We start from the raw sequence: 19,196 nt of genomic DNA on the forward strand, positions 1-19,196 counted from the left end.
GCAAGGATTCTCGAGAACACGTAACACCGATTATAAGCCTTAAATGGTTGATTGTATGCTTGTAGCCTTAAATGGTTAAAAGAATGGATGCTAAAGTGTTTGTCTCAAACATACTCCGAAATGTCACGAAATAAATACATGAAGTTGCTCATTTATGGCTCCTTAGTCCTTACATTACTTCTTGACCTAGAGTCAGACCAAGAAAAGTCTGCAGCGGATTTGATAGCCCACGCAGTGCAAGTGTTATTTTAAACGTCAAACTTCTATGAAATTATGACGTATACATAACACTTGCACTGCGTGGGCTATCAAATCCGCTGCAGACTTTTATTGGTCCGGCTCTACAAACAATGGAGTTATGCTCAAGTTATGCTGTATAATGTGTATAGGTAAGTATTAAATGATTAAATGTTTACCTAGTATAGCGGTGCCGTCATAGAGGCCACCTCCATCCATATTTAGTCGTATTATTTTACCAGAACCTAATCAGAGTCAGTATAGTAGCCATAGTAGCATCTTTTATTATACCTGAATAAGTACAATTGATGTACTATCGCCTTATCACTCACACAGCTCACACTGTTAACTGTACATCGGTGAACCTTATGCCTTTTGTAATAAGGTCCACCGATGTACAGTTAGGAGTGTTGCTGTTTGTACCTCTACTACCTAAGTAAAACTTTTACCTACCCCCACAAACTCCTAAGAAGATACTATGTATCGTGTACGTATTCTAGATTCAGACCAAGAAAAGTCTGCAGCGGATTTGATAGCCCACGCAGTGCAAGTGTTATTTTAAACGTCAAACTTTTATGAAATTATGACGTATACATAACACTTGCACTGCGTGGGCTATCAAATCCGCTGCAGACTTTTATTGGTCCGACTCTAGTATGAAACGTACATTATTGTCCGCTGCTCTAACTTTTTAAATTTGCTCACTAAGATTAGACTGACAAAGGAAATATTACATACAGCCAACGACCTGCACTCTCTCTCTGTAAGCCTGTAAGCATACTTGCGACATTTTTTTTTATGTTGTATCAAGGTTGTATCATTTGGTGAGTCAATCGGTCCTCGCTAGAAATACGGGCGGCCGGTTGCTCTTTGTCCAATGACTGATGTGTCTAGTAGGTGCATATATTACAGATTTGTTGGGGCTTGGTTGGGGCATACTTGCGACATAAAAAAAAATCTATGATACTATATTTTTATAAGCGGTTAAACATGGTGCTAAATAGCTTTTTCAAATGTCAAGTTTAAAAATAAAAAGGCGGCGATTTACATTTTAATTTTCATACATTGTTTGAGAAAAGCACTATACAATCCTTGGCCGGAACAGGGATTGCAAGACTCGCTATATCCGGCCTTGTCTACGACTCGGCCATCTACCGCAATTTCGTCCTGCAATCCCTTACTTCACGGCCTCTGCAGTAATGTACTATTATCAAATGGTGATTTCTCCTAATTAGTCATTCTAATCCATATACTAATATACAGTGTGGAAGAAATTAATGGGCCATGGAGGGAAAGTGACTTAAAACCTTAAGTTAGCTTATTATACTTAAAGGAAACATTCATTAATTTTTTTAAAGAAACTACATTTAGAGATATTTTTACATTCGCTTGTCTCGCCTGGGAATCGAACCGACCTAAGGAACATTGGGTCTTACACTCTGTCGTACAAAATATCCATAAAATCGAATATTTAGTACTCAAGAATCTATCTATCTATCTAATACCTTTAAATGAGCAATACTTGTATATTTATTTATTTATATATATACCCCGCACCCCGCTAGGCTCAAATGGGACTGGGCAGGTCACGTCTACCGCATGCATCCGGAGAGGTGGGCTAGCTTAGCCACCAAGTGGATGCCGGTAGAGGGACGTGGACGGGGCAGACCCAAACGGAGATGGCGGGACGACCTGGACAACTTCCTGAACAACTGGCCGGAGGAAACACCAAACCGGGTGGAAATCAAGGGGAGAGGCCTTTGCCCAGCAGTGGGACACTCATATAGGCTTATAAAAATATATATATATATATATATTTCGGGGATCTTGGAAACGGCTCTTAACGATTTCTCTGAAATTTGGTATATGGAGGTTTTTAGGGGTGAAAAATCGATCTAGCTAGGTCTTATCTCTGGGAAAACGCTAATTTTTGAGATTTTATATGTTTTCAGAGGAAAGCTCGGTCTCCCAGATATTCTAATACTTACCTTTAAACGAGTTATTTTTAAATAGACAAGCGAAATTGAAGTAAAATAGAATAATCTTAGAATGCAGTTTTGTTTGTTTGCTTTGTGTTTCCTTTCAGTAAAATGAGCTAAATTAAGGTTTTAACACATACAGTGCCAGCGATTGCTACGCGCTACGAGCGGCCTGGCGCGGGTTGCTAGCAGTTTCCCTCCAGGGTCCTCCATGAATTTTTCCCTTGTATACTAATTAAACTAATACTAATCCATACTAATATTATAAATGCGAAAATGTGTGTCTGTCTGTTACGTCTTCACGTTTAAACTGATGAATTAATTTAGTTAAAATTTAGCATAGAGATAGTTTGAATCCCGGGGAAGGACATAGGATAGTTCATTTATCACTACGCTTGTGGTTCAATTTTGGAATCTTTCACTTGCTTGAGTATCAATATTAGCAGGAGAGGTTAAACAACAACTTTGCCCCCTAATAAATAACTATTTCACCACACTAACTATAGTTCGTTTTTTTTAGCATTAGAAATAAGGTAAACAATCTTTATGTGTCTTTTAATTGATAAACACATTTTTAAAATAAGTTACGGTAAATATGTAACAATTATGAATCTAATACGATCTTTTATAGTCTTCTGCTTTCATAAGTAATAGTTACAAAAAGTGTTTTTCAATTAAAAGACATGACAAAATCGCTTACCTTCTTTCAAGTTCTTTCTAATGCTAAAAAAAACGAACTTAAATTCATTATATGATGCAATACAATCCATTTAGATATGTGTACTTTTATTTCGTGAGTAACCATTTCGTTAACTGAAGACTACTTGGTGATGATGATGATGATGGTATCCTGTTATCCCTCATCAGGGACATAAGGCTCTCAGACGGAATTTATTAGAAAATTTGGGTATACAGTAAAATATTAGGGTCAGTGTGGACAATTGCCATAATGGGGCACCAGCTCTATAGTAAAATACATGTAGCAGGCTAGCGGGTAACGGTATAGGCACTCATACATTTGGCACATGTCACAGTCAAGTAGTAAACAGCACCTACAGTGAAAATTCATCTAACCAAGTGGTTCCCAAAGTTGACTGGGCTCAGACCTGGCTCTGACCCACCTAACAAATGTCCAAATTCCAAAAACCTCTTGGCTGTTTTAAATAGGGACCATGAAATACTGTTAGTACCAGCTGTTAACCCAATCGGTTGGCATATTTCAGGGCAAACTCAAATTTTGTTTGCGACCCACCAATGGGTCACAACCCAGTTTGGGAAATGCTGATCTAACCTACTTCTTTCTTTTATTTTACCTGTGTTTTGTACACAGTTCCCCGACTGACCGTTCCAATAGAAAAAGAAAAAAAAAGATTCAGTTTAAGAAGCAGCTGAAAGTCTAGCTCGCATGTTGCATGCAATTTTTTTTCCGAGTGATTATATTTCATAGTGTAGGTACTTTGGTAAGCTTTCTCAAATGTTAGGCGAATCTTATAAAACTATCCAGTAAATAATCTTAAAATGTTTCAGTAACTTTATTAACTAGTCAGAATAAAATAAGTAAAATGTCGCCAGCATACTTAGTACAACAATGCCTCAAGGGCCTATTTTAGATTTAAGCTAGTTTTTAATTTCTTTTAGTAATACCACTGTATATATCTTGTTAGTACTAATATATTATGAAAAAAATTCTAAAATAAATAGGTAAGTAAAAATATTTATGACATTTCCTATAATTTATAATTAGGCACAAATTGTAATAATTATACAGTTTATTTTCCTAAAGTTGGTGCATTCATATCTAAAACTTGATATATTTATAACTAAATATACCTATTTTTTTTTAAATAAAATCTATGAAACAATCTTAACATCAAACCACTTTTTAAAAATCAGTAAAGTGTGTTTCAATATAAAGACACTTCAAAATCGCTTTACCTTCTTTCTAAGGCTAAAAAACTAACTACAACGGGAGGGAAAAAATCGAATGTGTATTAAGTGCTGGATTTTACTGTTGTCAAATTATATCAAGTCAGTCAAAAAATCTCAGTAAGTGCTTTGGACACTACAATATTCCACTAAATTAATATACCTATTTTTTAAGTATTGTTTCACGTACGTAAGTAAGTAGGCCAACTAGAATTTATTTACATAAGAATACACCAAACAAAACAAACTCTACTTATTGTTAGTTCCAAGTTATAGTTATATATATGATTTAGTGTACCTGTAGTCGTGGTAGGTGTAAATTTATATAAAGTTCATATTAGGTATGTTCTATTTATTAACATTACAGTTTTATCACACCATATTATTGAAATAAAAACAGAAATTGTGCAAAAAGTACCCACCTTAAATCATATATTTTAACAATCCACAACTTGATTGGAAGTTAACTAGTTAAAACTTTTGTCCTGCTTTAGTTTAATCACTAATTCACTCCATAATCTTCTTGATGAAAAGTCAATAAAAACACGCAACTAACACATTTTAGTCTCAATTTCGAATTACGAATAACAAAATCCAAACGCGAATGTCGCGAACCGTCATCGCGCCAACCCAACGTGTTTGTAGCTATTGGTATTTCTATATTAGTTATATACTTTAACTTTAGTAGTGATGTACCATACTTTATAAAGATGTGGAATTGTCGATAAAACGTAACACGCTTGCAATTAAAAACATGATTGCCAAATTTCTTTTTGCGCTAGTCTTGTTCAAAATCAGCTAGAATTAGAAAATGTAGGTATGTTTATGAGGGATAAATGTTACTATTTATGAGGAATAATTATACATTAACATACGTTTTCTAATATGCACATTTTTTTGGACAATCTCTCAATGGATTCTACTTCTTGTGAGATTCAAGTGTTTCTAATAAACCTGCTATCTATTGTGCCCTGGAACTTACATAGCGAAATAAATGTGGCGCGTGCACTGCGAATAAAAACGTATCCTGGAGATATCGTGAGTTTTCGTTATTTAGAAATTTTAGAATCATATCTAAGAGAGTAGGTAAAAAACACCTCGGCTGATAAGACTATCTGTGGCATCCTAGCTCCCAAACGGATAACAGTGCAGTTTTTTAAATCGAAATTCTTGAGATTTTTTGTTTACCTATTGTAAATAAGTAGGTACCTAATCTATCTGACTGATCTCCAATAAGAAATTATTATTCCATTTTTATCACAGCCCAATTCCTAAACCTAAAACTTGATACTCTAAAATCTCCCTGAAGTACCTAAGGCACCTATCAACAGGTCAATTAAAATAATAAAAACCGGCCAAGTGCGAGTCGGACTCGCGCACGGAGGGTTCCGCACCATCAACAAAAAATAGAGCAAAACAAGCAAAAAAACGGTCACCCATCCAAGTACTGACCCCGCCCGACGTTGCTTAACTTCGGTCAAAAATCACGTTTGTTGTATGGGAGCCCCACTTAAATCTTTATTTTATTCTGTTTTTAGTATTTGTTGTTATAGCGGCAACAGAAATACATCATCTGTGAAAATTTCAACTGTCTAGCTATCACGGTTCGTGAGATACCTACAGCCTGGTGACAGACGGACAAACGGACAGCTGAGTCTTAGTAATAGGGTCCCGTTTTTACCCTTTGGGTACGGAACCCTAAAAACCGACGAATGCAAGGCCAAGTCTTCAGAAGGCAGGTATATTTTTGTTGTCACCTCTTAAAATCCTTCATATTTATTAATCATGTTTATTTACTTCTTGAAAGGTTTTGGAAAGAAATGTTTTCAATGTCGATATTTTTTATATAGATGTTATGATATATAATAATACCTCACACGTTAAAATTTGTAAATTACAGGGTAGGCTGTAAGACGTTTAAAATAATTTGATAAATATACTTGCCTAGATACCTACCCTACAGATGTAGTGTATAATTGTTTCCATTGTATTTTCTCGGAAACGTTCGTATTTGTCATGCTAGCTCAGTCAATGTCACTACGTTTTGTACCGAGACTGACTGAAAGCAAGACACATTCGTAAGTTTCCTTGAAAATACGCAGGAAAATAATTACGCACTACATCTGTACCTACGCTCGGAACTCGGAGAACATAATATTACTTCCGCAGTCGAGTAGGTAATAAAAGACATGACAACGATAGTAGGTAGGTATTTATTTTAATATTTTTCCATTATCAGGGTTTTATCGACAAATCATTGACATCACTGCGGTTCACGCTTAAAAACACGTGAGTCGGCTGGGTAGCGTGTCCAATGAGAGAGATGGACTATATAATTGTATAACTTGTGGGAGTGAGAGAATGTATGATATTGGTGGATCGACGTTCAGTTCAATAATAAGTAGGTACTCATGATAATAATAGCATTCTTGTATCTATCTAATACCTTTAAACGAGCCATTCTTGTTTATTTATTTATATATATATATATATTTCGGGGATCTCGAAAACGGCTCTAACGATTTCGATGAAATTTGCTATACGGGGGTTTTTGGGGGCGAAAAATCGATCTAGCTAGGTCTTATCTCTGGGAAAAAGCGCATTTTCGAGTTTTTATATGTTTTCCGAGCGAAGCTCGGTCACCCAGATATTATTTATTTATTTAAGTACCTACCTATATGTATATATATATTTCAGGGATCCCGGAAACGGCTCTAACGATTTCGATTAAATTTGCTATATGGGGGTTTTCGGGGGCGTAAAATCGATCTAGCTTGGTTTTATCTCTAGAAAACCGTATTTTCGAGTTTTTATGTTTTCTGAGCTTTGCTCGGTCTCCCAGATATTGTAATTAAAGTCAGTTGGTACCTATTATGACATAATAAATAAATTATAAAATTAAATAAGTAGGTACCTACCTCACGACCTAACGTCCGGTTCCCGGTTCATCATTATCAGATCTATTATAAGTTATAAGCCCGACTATTACTTAATTAGAGAACTGGTTTGGACACAGAGGCATTTTAAGAGATAAGCTTAAGACATTAACATTACCTATATTATAGGAGGTAATTCCTACTTAGAATCAAAAAACTTAATAAGCATTTACCAGAAACCTCAGGAAACCTGCATCATAAAATACCTACATAGGTACCTATCTTTACAAAATTTTACAATTTCGAATCTTATCCCAATGTAGTAAAGTATCATACTGTAGGTACCACGAAGTAGGTATTTCACCAAAATCATAAAATGTGAAATGAAAGCTAAGTTCAATAGCCAAATACCTATATTATGCGTCGTTATTGACTTCGCCGACAAAAGAATACCTATGGGTGCCAAGTTCAAGTTCACTTGGGATGGGAGGTGTTAACCTTATGGTCGCCAACGACCGTCATATCCGCACCCTAGGTTCAACGCCAAAGACCAATTAATCGGTCACAGACCACAGCAACATCGACCTACGTGCATATACATAAAGTTCAACTTCAGTTTTGACACTTCAATGATGTCGCGTCTGAGTGACAGCTTTTGTTTGACACGGCGTGGAAAAGGTTAATAGTTCATTCCACCAGCTTACGAATAGAAACTTCTCATTTGCATTAAGTATATTAAAGGGTCATTTGGCTAGTTTCCGTCCACTTGACGGAGCAGGCGGATCATATTTCATTTTTAATTCGCAACTTGCGAAATAGGTTTCATTTTTCAATGATATAAAGATAGGTTAGAGTTAACTAGGCGTTCCAAAATTTAAGTGCCTTAGTACCTTGTAATAAGTTACATTTCTTTAGTCGCGTCTAGAGTGCGTCTAGTATAAGCCAAGCGAGAAATGTGCACGACGAAAGAGACGAGCTTATGTTTAACAACGAGTATGACAAAGATGGATGGAATGCGAAAATTAATCAAAAATACATAACATAATATGTCTTCGTAGGTATAGGTAGATATACCTAAATATGGAAGTATTTATTGTGCTCTTATGTACGACTGTATGAGTATAACATGCTAGTCATTAAGTCAGACGCAGCTTGTCAGTAGCGTAGCGTAGTAGGGGCGGCCCGCCCCGAGCGGCACTTTTAGGGGGCGGCAAAATTTCAGAATAAATACCAATAATATCGTATAAATATTTGAACTATTTCAGTCGCACTTATTATATTGAAATACGTAAGCTAGGGGGCGGCAAAATTTTCATCCGCCCCGAGCGGCCGAGACCCACGCTACGCCACTGCAGCTTGTAAACCTGTTGCACACACACCTACAGCGATGCAGACAGACGCGTCGTCGAAGCGCGAATCTATACAAACTTGACGGCTTTTTGCATAAAGGAGTGGGGTTACGAATAAAACTCCGATTTCGAAAAAAAATATAACCTTTTAGTTCAAAGATATACTTTAACAAGAAAATGTATTCTTATGATAATTTTATTTACATATCGCAAATATTTTTATAGGTAATCTACATAAAGACAGTAAGAATAAATATTAGAAGCTTAACCGACAGCTACTAACATAAGAGTGGCGATATCGTCTCGAGGCGAGCGCACGGCCAGCTGCATAGTGACGATGCCTTGGGCGGCTACCAGTCGGGCCCTTAATAGCGCCGGGGAACCCTCCCTCCACAATCCACCGCCTCGGATCTCTTTCACCGCATCTGACCCTCCAATTATAGCCGCTTTAGGTAAACCTAAATGAGTACAGACGGCTAATGCGGCTTCACCCACGTCTCGCTGAGACAATTCAAATGTATCGCAGGCTTCCGCCGCGGTCGACGCCCTCTCCCACGATGATTCCCACTCGTCGGATGCCGCTCTGGTTCGGAACTGATCTGCACATCCTATCTCTACCTCTTCTAAAGGATATGTATCAGCGTACCCTTCTCTGGAATCGGGTAGTCCGGTTGTGGGGTCACAATCGCGAACTACGAACTCGAGAGTGGCGCCAAACGTACCAAGCGTCTCAATGGGGCTTTGCGGAAACTCCAAAATACAGAATACGCTTCCCTGCTTGTCGTAAGGAAGTTGTTCGCAGGCGATTTCTCCGAGAATCTTGTAACCAGGTGCAGGCTCTAGGCGTATGTGAACCTTTTCCAAAATCTGGTCACTGAGGGTATTAAGGCATTCAAACTGAAGTATTAAATGGCGAGCATAGACGTGTTTAACACAACGAACTGTGTACTCTGTCTCGGGCTCAGTTAAATCAACTGCCTTACATGTCTTAAATAAGGGTCCAAATACTTCTACTCCAGGAATCACCTTTAATTGGTCAGCATACTGCTCTTCACGAGAAACCGTGATGAGTTTCCGAGGTTCTATTTCTACAGGGGATTCCGTAACTTTCTGAGGTTCTTCCGCTGTAGGTACTGAATCGATATTAAATGGCTCTCCAGGCATAGTGGCCAGATGGTCTCGAAGTGCTCTTTCTAAAAGCACCACGTTTGGTACTGGCACATTAATTATGAAATCATCAATAAGCTGACGGTCAGTGGAGTCCAAAATGGCGCTGTAACATATCGCTCGGTCGCGTACTTCATCATCGTCATCTAATTGACACCGAGCTAGAAGTACTCTTACATTAGGAAGTAATTCTGGGCGCACCGCCCCGAACTTAGCGACGGCTGAGACTGCAGCGGCACGCACTGGTCCAGACTCCAAAATCACACGGTTATAAATGTATCTTATGTACCTGGATGGTTGCCTAGCCTTTGGTCCTTCACGTCCTAATACATGCAATATGCGAACGGCCAGTGAGACGTGTTCACAGTCCTCAATAAATTCACATAGATGCGCCAAACCAGTTTCTTTAGCATCAGGATTTTCCTCAACAAGCGCAATGATCGCATCGGCTATAGCTGTCTTATATTGAACGCCACCTTCGTCACGAAGCATTCCTGCCAGAAAAGCCGCGAGAGATTGATGTTTTCTTGGGTACTTTGAACATAATTGGCGAATGGCACGGACTACCACGATCTTGAACTCATCAGATATTTCAGACATGAAGCTCGAAATTTGTTTCATCAGACGGTCAATAGAGCTCTCTGCGCCCGTGGCAAGGAGAGTCGTGACGGCCAAGGTAGCGACGGATCGATTTGGGTCTGTTATTAAATTTTCCAAATCCAGTGCACAAGTGGTAACAGCACTTGGATATTTGGCTGTAAGTCTAGCCAAGGTCCGAGCGCCGGCTAGTCGTAGCGCTGCCTTTGAGGAGCCACAGAAGCCTTGCAGTACAGATACAGCCTGCGCGAGGTCTCTAGCAGACTGCCTCAGATTCACAAGCGCGTGAGCTGCCTCATATACTACTATTTCAGATGGATGACGTAAACACGATTCAATGAATTCCAAGTGTTGTTCAGTATTATCAGTTTGATCATCCTCGGCGAGTTTAGCGGCTTGGCGAATCAAAAGCGATAGTGCGTATGGCGACGTAAGATGGGAGTGAGACAATTTCGTGACCAGCTTGACGGTAGACAATCGATCGTTGCGCCGAGCTCCCGCAACAACTGCCAATGCGTGGTAGGACACCATAATGTTGCTAGATGATATTGCCTCCTGTAAAAAAAAAGTTTAATAAGCACGCAGATAGTTATTACAACTGATATTGCCCGTTTCCATCAATTTTTAAGAAAATATAATTGTTGAGTAGTATGATTTCTCTGCTACATTAACCATTCTGCTGTCAGAATCAGCCTTTTAAATAGTAATCATGTTGATTACATGACTAAGTTTAATGTACAGATGCACTAATCAGTGCCTAAGGATATTAAAGGCTAAGTTAAATTAATAAACATAACTACCACAAAAAAAAGTGTATAAACACACTCCTTTAGTGCATTCCATAGTGGGAATATAGTTCAGAGCTGGTAACCACTATCAATTTTAAGTATGCCATTGAGCATTAAAATAGGATCCCCGAACTGCTGGGAGACAGTGGTGCAGACCATCCACTACAGCATAATGATCCTCGTTGCGAATACTGCATATTGCACCCAAACTATGCATGGCACAGACATGTAGGGTAGCAAATGATAGCAGATTAAATATACTATTATTTATTTAGTTGACTTAAATAAAAAAATACGTTTACGGCCCCTTATTTTTAAAATTCATTTATTTACGTTAAATGTGCCATGACCGTGTTTGGGTCACAGACTTCTATATGTGCATCAACTTACAACTAAATTGGTTCAGTAGTTTCGGAACAAATAGGCTGTGACAGACAGACTGCCCCTAAAAATCCCTACTGCCTGTCACCATCATCGATTTATGTTTCACTGATGGGCATCAATAAGACCTTAGTTTAGGAACAATATGTACCTGAGCTTCATTTACCCATCTGCGAACAAGGTCTGGGTTAGTTGCAGACAAGTGTAAGGCTGACACTAGCGCTGCAGAGCTCACTGCTGGATTTTTATCTACTATGGCCTGCTTCATATAGCGCTCAATAGCTTGCAGCATTGTGCTGTCCGTAATAGTGCACAGAGCTCGGATTGCAGCAGCCCGGTACAAGTCCTCTTTGCCAGTCATATCCTTGGTAAGTGATGACGTCACAATAATCACATCTTGCGCCATGGAACTAAGCTCCTTGATACACAGATAAACCAGCCGGCGGAGCATTACATCCTTGGATTGGAACAGTTTCGTTGTTGCGAAGAACATGTCCGTTGCTTCTTGAGTGGTTAGTTTCTCGCCTTGATTTAGCAAATATAGTATTTTAGACAAAATCAAAATGCATTTTCTTGGGTTAACTGGCGTCGAATTAAAATATCTGGCCTCTTGAATAAGTGTAGTTTTGTCCAAGTTTTGGAAAAGATTCCCGCCTCCTTCTTCTTCTTCTTTCTTATCTCGACGGAAAGAACTCATGTTTTTCGAGTAATACTCGGAGAATAACTATTTTTGTAGAATAACCAACACAACTCCAAAGAAATCATCTGCTAAAGAAACAACCATAAACAGCTATACCAAAATTACCAAATGTCAACACGTCAACATAAAGGCTGTAATACACGACGACAACAAAAACTGTTTATGGCATTTTTTGTACGTCTGTGTATGTTATAGTTAATTTAATAATCTATGGTGCACCGCACCCATATTCTTTCTCGCTCTCACTTATGGATCGGCGCATCCAGGCCGCGGTTCGGTGCGGTAGTCTGTTACGGCTAGTAGAAAAAAGGCGCGAAATTCTAAATTTCTGTGGGAATATAAAGATTGAAGCTTCGTTCATTTTCAAAATCCGCCGGAACTAATAGAACCGTTTTTCCCCCGAAGGGTAAAAAACGGATATTTAGGTTCCTGCCGAAGCTTGAACCACATTATGAGATTACACCCTTGTAACTCAGCCCTAATCAAGCGAATTCATCAACTAGTAGCGCCATCTATCGCACCACTCAAGTACTAATGTCGCCCGGTTGCCAGCGTTCGGCTGCTCTCTCTTCAGTACCATATAAGCCGGCAAGGCCCTTAGGTGTGGTTCAAGCTTCGGCAGGAACCTAAATATCCGTTTTTTACCCTTCGGGGGAAAAACGGTTCTATTTAGGTATCCGTGCCTCACTTGAACCACATTATGAGACGTGTTTAAACCTCTGCCGGCGCTGGTCCGGGCGTACTGTGACTGATAATATTTATATTTATGCAAAAATCACATAATAAGAATATGGGCTTGAAATTTATCCTATATTAATCTAATAAAGTATTGTTTGCATCAAACTTTAACTAGATTTTCCTTATTTGTAATTATCGATAGATGAGAAAATTGTTAGCTCTGACTGGCAACATAAGTTATCCATTGCGACTGTTAACTACTTAATTTTTATATAAAACAAAACTGTGTGTCTATTAATTGATAAACTTTCCCTAAATTTATTATTAAAGACATAAATGGGTACTTGTAGGTTGTACAATATTTAGTGTAACCACTATCTGAAGTAGTAGTTCTGATGCGTGTAACGTGAACCTCATCAAGTTAGTTTTACATTAACCCCGTCCAGACTACCTCTGATGCTTCCCTTACAACAGCCCACTAGGTGATAAAAAGGTTTTGTTGTATGAAATAATGATATTATTGTACAAAAAACAAAATACTACTTATCTACTGCTTAACACAAATATAGCACTGCTGGCCCATCCAAAAACTGTTTAAAATTTGTAACTAATTGGAAGAGCTTGGGTCCTCTCTGAGTTATCGTATTTTCCAACAATTTAATGTAAATTGGTAAGTTGCATCATAGGTCAGATGTAATGAAATATGTGTTTTAATGTGGACGAATAACCGAATGTTTGTATAGGTACCCACTAGAATACGATATTGATATTAATTAGATACTAATAGTTATTGACTGGGTATACCAGCTTTATTTGTACATAGTCCATTACATAAGGACAACATATTCCGTAAATGTGTTAAAAAATTATAAACGTGATGTGTTTATTTGTGGAAACAATTGAAATTTATTTCGAGTCGAGTACCCCTCTGCCTGAAAGTAGCGTCCGAAAGTGAAGAAGAAAATACAACACTTCATGATTTAATGTATGCGTTACCGACTAGTAACAACTCTCAACTACCTAGCAGCAAGTTTCATCTGAGGCGATAATACATCCTTCCTTACTGAATGGTTTTAGATGAGGGTTGCTTTTAAAAACAACCATAAATACCACATATACTAACAACCATAGTGAGCCATATACTGCTAAATTTACTACTCCCCACAGATAACTGACAACCTGCCAATTAGGCTGATGCCGGGTCAACCAGGCTTATATTAGTTATATGTTGGTTATATGCTTGTCAGTCATGCAAGCGAATGTAACAAATGAAAAGAATCACTGACACGCAGGTGACAATCGTATGGAGACGATGATTGTGAATTTAAAGTGATGCTGACAACTCCAGTTATTGTGAATGACATCTCTCCATGATATTGTGCGTTGACTGAAGATACGACTACAAAGTAGAATATTTTAGAAGATTTCCTAGTCTGTATCATTCCAATGCCTTCACCTATAATTTTTAGGCTTGTAGTTTTAGGTTGTTTAATGGTCAATCTTTCTGGTGGCGAGCTGATAACCAAACTGAAGATTTTATGGTTCGCGCGCTGGTAATGGATTGTACGATGCTTTATTGTTAGACTTAGCAGGCTTTGTAAGTTTTTAATGCTTTCGTATACTTACATACGATCTTCTAATAAGAGTGTAAACACCTCTTGACTGAGAATGGAATACATACTTTTTGGAAGAGTACAGGAGGTGGACATATCCACTTTAAATTGTAGTGCAACGTATTAAAACCAATTGCGAAACTTTCGTAACACCCAGACAAATTGAAACATTATCATTATTATTTGTATATGGTCAGAACGAGTAAGTTCTTGGCATATACCATTGCAGTGGCACAAACCACGGGTCAAGCCTCATGATGTCATCTAATCTCAAGTCATGCGCCAGCAAATGCGCGCGCGGGCGATGTTGTGGCACATTTCCTGTCAAACCCACCTGTGCATTAATTACCAAGTATTAATTTGATTACTTAATTTATACTTTGAAGTCCCCAATCCGCATTAGGCCAGCGTGGGGACTATAGGGTCCGTGCGCGTTGGAGGGTCTGCAATCTTGTGGCCTGAATCGGAAACATATGTGCACATGTACATTGCCAAAGCAAGTGCTACCATCTACCGTTCTCGTCGGTACGTTTCCTTGTGCATAGTAGGTTCTACCATCTTGTGGGCTACATCGGAAGCATAAACGACACATTCACGCCTCGTGCCCAATATCATATCTGACGGCTCCTATGCTGCCCCCTATATGTAGTTCATGCACGGGGCCTATAGGCTAAGCCCTCTCGTGGGTGAGAGGAGGTCTGCGCCCAGCAGTGGGATGTATATGGGCAGAATTATTATTATTAAATTGTATTTTTGATTAGAAATCTTGCAATACAAAGACGTTGTATGTTCTTTATTGGCTATTGTGCAATTAAGTTGTGTATCAGTTGAATTTAGACTGTTTTTATTATCTTGAGGGAACTCTAGGGCCAATTAGGCATCATGATGCCCACAAATAAACAATTATTTGATGATTAAAGGCTTAGTTATGCGACATATTGTATTTATGTCATTACCTTGATATAACGCTGACATATGTCTACTGGCATCTCATAGTTACTGTATTTAATGATGTAAGCATATAATCATGAATATATAAATATATGAATTGTAGTTGTCTTCACAACTAATGCTCTACTTAATTCGATTAGCAGCACATCTGTCCTATAACCCAAACACGATGATTTTGTAGGGACACCTTGTAGGGAGTCAAGACACCTAGTACACCCTACAACTCTACTTGATTGGATAGACGATGATGTTTACAATTACATGCCCTACGAGACCTGTTACAATAGTATGCGGTAAAACCTGGACTACTACCTTTCAGCTAAGCTTGTAGTACTCAGATCGGGCAATGACCGCAGAACAAGTGTTGATTTTCAGAGTGTATTGCAGTCTGTATTTAACCGGCGACCAGATTTGTAGTTATGAGTAACTACAAGGATCATATTTCGCTTAGATCTTGCGTGATTGTTTGATGATGATGAGCGTTCTAAAAGTAGTGTCATGCCTCTGATTCCGTGCACTGGCGTTTACTTGGGAGTTGACTCATCTTTTTAAGGATGTCCTATTTCGGGTACTCCTCTGAAAATATTACATATCTTCATTAAAGGGTGCATTTTGCCTAAACCACCGTAAGTTGTAATTCTTTTATAAAATCATGTGAGTACTTCCTTATCTGCAAAGGAAACCTCTCATCTGGAAATCGAAAGAAGGGTATTTCTTTTCTGACCCTTTCAGAATCAGGAATCTGCTATCAGTGGCTGACTATTTTGACTGAATATTTTCTAAATATTACGCATGTATGCACGATTACGTACGTTGTACGTTTGTATGTGCCTATATTGGCTTGCCCCGCAGTCCACATCAAGTTCAAGGATTCTGAAGTGATTTCATTTAATTTGTCTTTTTGGAAAAATTTAACAATCATCGTTTAGATGCAAAGCCGTGGACCGTGGCTGTTGGTTCGACGGTTTAGTTCCCTTAGTCGGCTTCACTTCTAATTTAATTCGCGATTTTTCAATACACAGCATCAGTAACTCCATCTAACTGAACTATCGAAAAATCTTTTCATAAATTCGTTATTTATTTACATAGCTTGGAGGGGCGCTTCATCATACATAGGTATAACATTTATCACTAAAGAAACCGATGTTTAACCTCCTATTGATCAATCATGGGTAACAATGCGGATTGCCATACTAAATTAATATTGTACTAGTTGGTCCTTTTAGTCATTCTGTGAAAGGACCTCCTACAAATACCGACTGTTTCCCATAGTTATATCACTAGTAGGAGTTCAATTCCAAAGGAAAAGGTAACGTTTGCGATCAACCTTTTATGATGCATGATTGTTATACTAACGGTAGGTCGATTGACAACCCGCTGCTTAGATAAACTTCCCAAGTGGAGCTTATTACTTACAGCATTTGAACCTGATTTCACAACTTTCTACCTGACTGGTGTGAATGGAGCATTATAAATGCTTTTGTCAGTTCGATCTCTTGAACGGAATGTGATGGAAGGTAGAGTTGCTGTTTTCTACGTATTACTCTTAGTTCAGTGGTCTCTGTTTCACAGCTACTTACGACGAGCTTTTAGTAGACGAGTTAAAGTAAGTATAGATCATTTTTAGACTAGCGCAATGATTTCTCTTTGTGACAGGCCGCTATTTTGTAGCTAATGGTCAACATTTGGAGAGGATACAGGAGATGCTTCAGTATTCCCAAATTCACTATCCACCTGACTAGTCATTCATCATTCAAAAGAGGGATTTTTCCACTCATGTATATCATAAACTCTTTATTCTTTCCAGATTTAGAGCTGCAGTAAACAGATATATTTGTTGGCCTATGACAGAGCCGTAAATGAATTGGCATTATACGTATATTGGTATTCCTATTCAGAAGAGAGAAAGTTTTAATCTTCTTTCCTTCATTAAAACTAACGTCGATTTTCTTGCCTCCACCTCTCTCTTTTTGGTATAGGATCTAGTTGGGCTTTTAGCTAGCTAGCTTCGTACTTTTCCCTTTTCACAGTTTCTTAACTGCTATTTTTAATTGCCAACATACAGTTTAGGATCCTCAGAATGTATATTTTTGGTGTTTTGGTATCTTCCGGCAATTGTTTATTATCGAACAAGGCCAACATTTGTACACGACCAAAACGGAAACCTTCCTTTTTCCCGGCAGGTTGAGATAGTTACTGTAACTGCATTTCGTTATCAATTTCGTGTCAAAGTTGCCAAACCCGCTAATAGAAATTCTGCTGCTCGTCGTTCTAAAAGGTGGCACACAATTAGGTCGGCAACAATGATGATGACGTCTTCTAACTGGGTCGCACATTGGTTCATGACCAAGCAGATCTTAAATGCGAGTCTGACCGTGTAGACATCGAACAATAAAGTGACTAATAAGACGTCCGCTAGCGTATGTCGTATGGTAGGCCATGAGACAACGGTTTTTGTATAACAAGACGTCATTTCAGAGGACGATGCGATATCGTCTCAAAGGACTGCGCATTAATATCTCACGATACGACAAAATGTCGTTTGTCAGGACAATGTCATGGGACGACGCCTGTCGTCTCACGGGACGACGCCTGTCATCTCACGGGACGACGTCTTGTCGTCTCACGGGACGACGTCTTGTCGTCTCACGGGACGACGCCATGTCGTCTCACGGGACGACGCCCTGTCGTCTCACGGGACGACGCCCTGTCGTCTCACGGGACGACGCCATGTCGTCTCACGGGACGACGCCATGTCGTCTCACGGGACGACGCCTGTCGTCTCACGGGACGAAGTCTTGTCGTCTCACGGGACGACGCCATGTCGTCTCACGGGACGACGCCATGTCGTCTCACGGGACGACGCCATGTCGTCTCACGGGACGACGCCTGTCGTCTCACGGGACGACGCCCTGTCGTCTCACGGGACGACGCCCTGTCGTCTCACGGGACGACGCCATGAGGCTGCTTTTATGACGGTGCCTGTAGGAAGGTCACTGCGTCTCGTCGCTGGGCCATGGGCACCGAGCGGAATGTCACTAAGTCGGAGGTTTTCTAAATATGTTCACGATTTGAAATGTCTCGATCTTTTAAACTTGCTTTGTAAACGTGTTGCTCGGCTGAGTTACAAAGGCGTACTGAAGAGAGAGCAGCCGAACGCTGGCAACCGGGCGACATTAGTACTTGAGTGGTGCGATAGATGGCGCTACTAGTTGATGAATTCGCTTGATTAGGGCTGAGTTACAAGGGTGTAATCTCATAATGTGGTTCAAGTGAGGCACGGATACCTAAATATAGTATTTTATGCAACCGTTGTTTAAGAGAGGTCAAAAAAGACGAGTGGCGTGAGTAACAATTTGAGGCGAAGCCGAAAATTGTTAATAAAGACGCCACGAGTATTTTTTGACTCAGTTAAACAACGTTGCATACAATACTTTTTCTATGACCAAGCACTTTGAAATAAAATTGTAAATTTAACAAATATTTTTAATTCAAGAAGTAGCAAAAATGGACGATACGGGCGGGAAAATAATGAATGAAAGAAATAAATAAAAAAAGAACATTTCTATGGTTCACTTATTTGTCAGAGATGACATTTAAAATAAGGTTGGCAACACTGTATTTCATTCAATATTTTTTAAGTGGTCATTACACGAAGTATCGAAAATCCCCAAAAAGCTACTGCGTGTATGCACAAATTATTTTTTGGGGAATAGACTAAAGACTTGTCTTGACAACTATAAGGTAGGGTTTTAAAGGTGTGTGCGCGACCCTTTAAATGACAAATAAAAGTACGGGAGTAGAAATATATATAGCTGGTCAACCAAATCTTGTCAGTAAAAAAATTGCCGCCTTTTTCTACTGTCAAGATCTGGTTGACCAAGTTATATTAAGCATTTCATACAGATTAAAATGGTCCATTACACCATACAATTTAAATGAATGTAGGATGCG

At 39.0% G+C, this 19,196-nt stretch overlaps 2 protein-coding genes across 2 annotated transcripts in view; both read right to left on the reverse strand.

The window, feature by feature from the left end:
- Window positions 1-4,640, reverse strand: part of LOC134661196 (period circadian protein) — a 46,246-nt gene extending 41,606 nt beyond the window's left edge. Inside the window, exon 1 of the mRNA XM_063517165.1 lies at window positions 4,565-4,640. The gene's annotated coding sequence lies outside the window, so the exon portion shown is untranslated. The remainder of the gene's footprint in view (window positions 1-4,564) is intronic.
- Window positions 4,641-8,552: 3,912 nt separating this feature from the next.
- Window positions 8,553-12,071, reverse strand: LOC134661521 (coatomer subunit gamma-2-like). Its single transcript, XM_063517637.1, has 2 exons — window positions 11,452-12,071; window positions 8,553-10,686 (listed from the first exon to the last, which is right to left on the reverse strand). The coding sequence occupies exons 1-2, from the start codon at window positions 11,995-11,997 to the stop codon at window positions 8,632-8,634; spliced, it is 2,601 nt and encodes an 866-aa protein (XP_063373707.1). The 5' UTR covers window positions 11,998-12,071; the 3' UTR covers window positions 8,553-8,631.
- Between the last annotated feature and the right edge of the window lie 7,125 nt (window positions 12,072-19,196).

This window comes from Cydia amplana, chromosome Z (genome assembly GCF_948474715.1).
Source record: "Cydia amplana chromosome Z, ilCydAmpl1.1, whole genome shotgun sequence".
NCBI lineage: Eukaryota > Metazoa > Arthropoda > Insecta > Lepidoptera > Tortricidae > Cydia > Cydia amplana.

What these genes read in the sequence shown, in the direction of transcription:
- LOC134661521 (XM_063517637.1), bottom strand. Translation starts at nt 11,997, where the DNA reads ATGAGTTCTTTCCGTCGAGATAAGAAAGAAGAAGAAGAAGGAGGCGGG. An exon ending in GATGGGTAAATGAAGCTCAG is followed by an intron (nt 10,687 to 11,451) that starts GTACATATTGTT and finishes TTTTTTTTACAG; the next exon opens with GAGGCAATATCATCTAGCAA.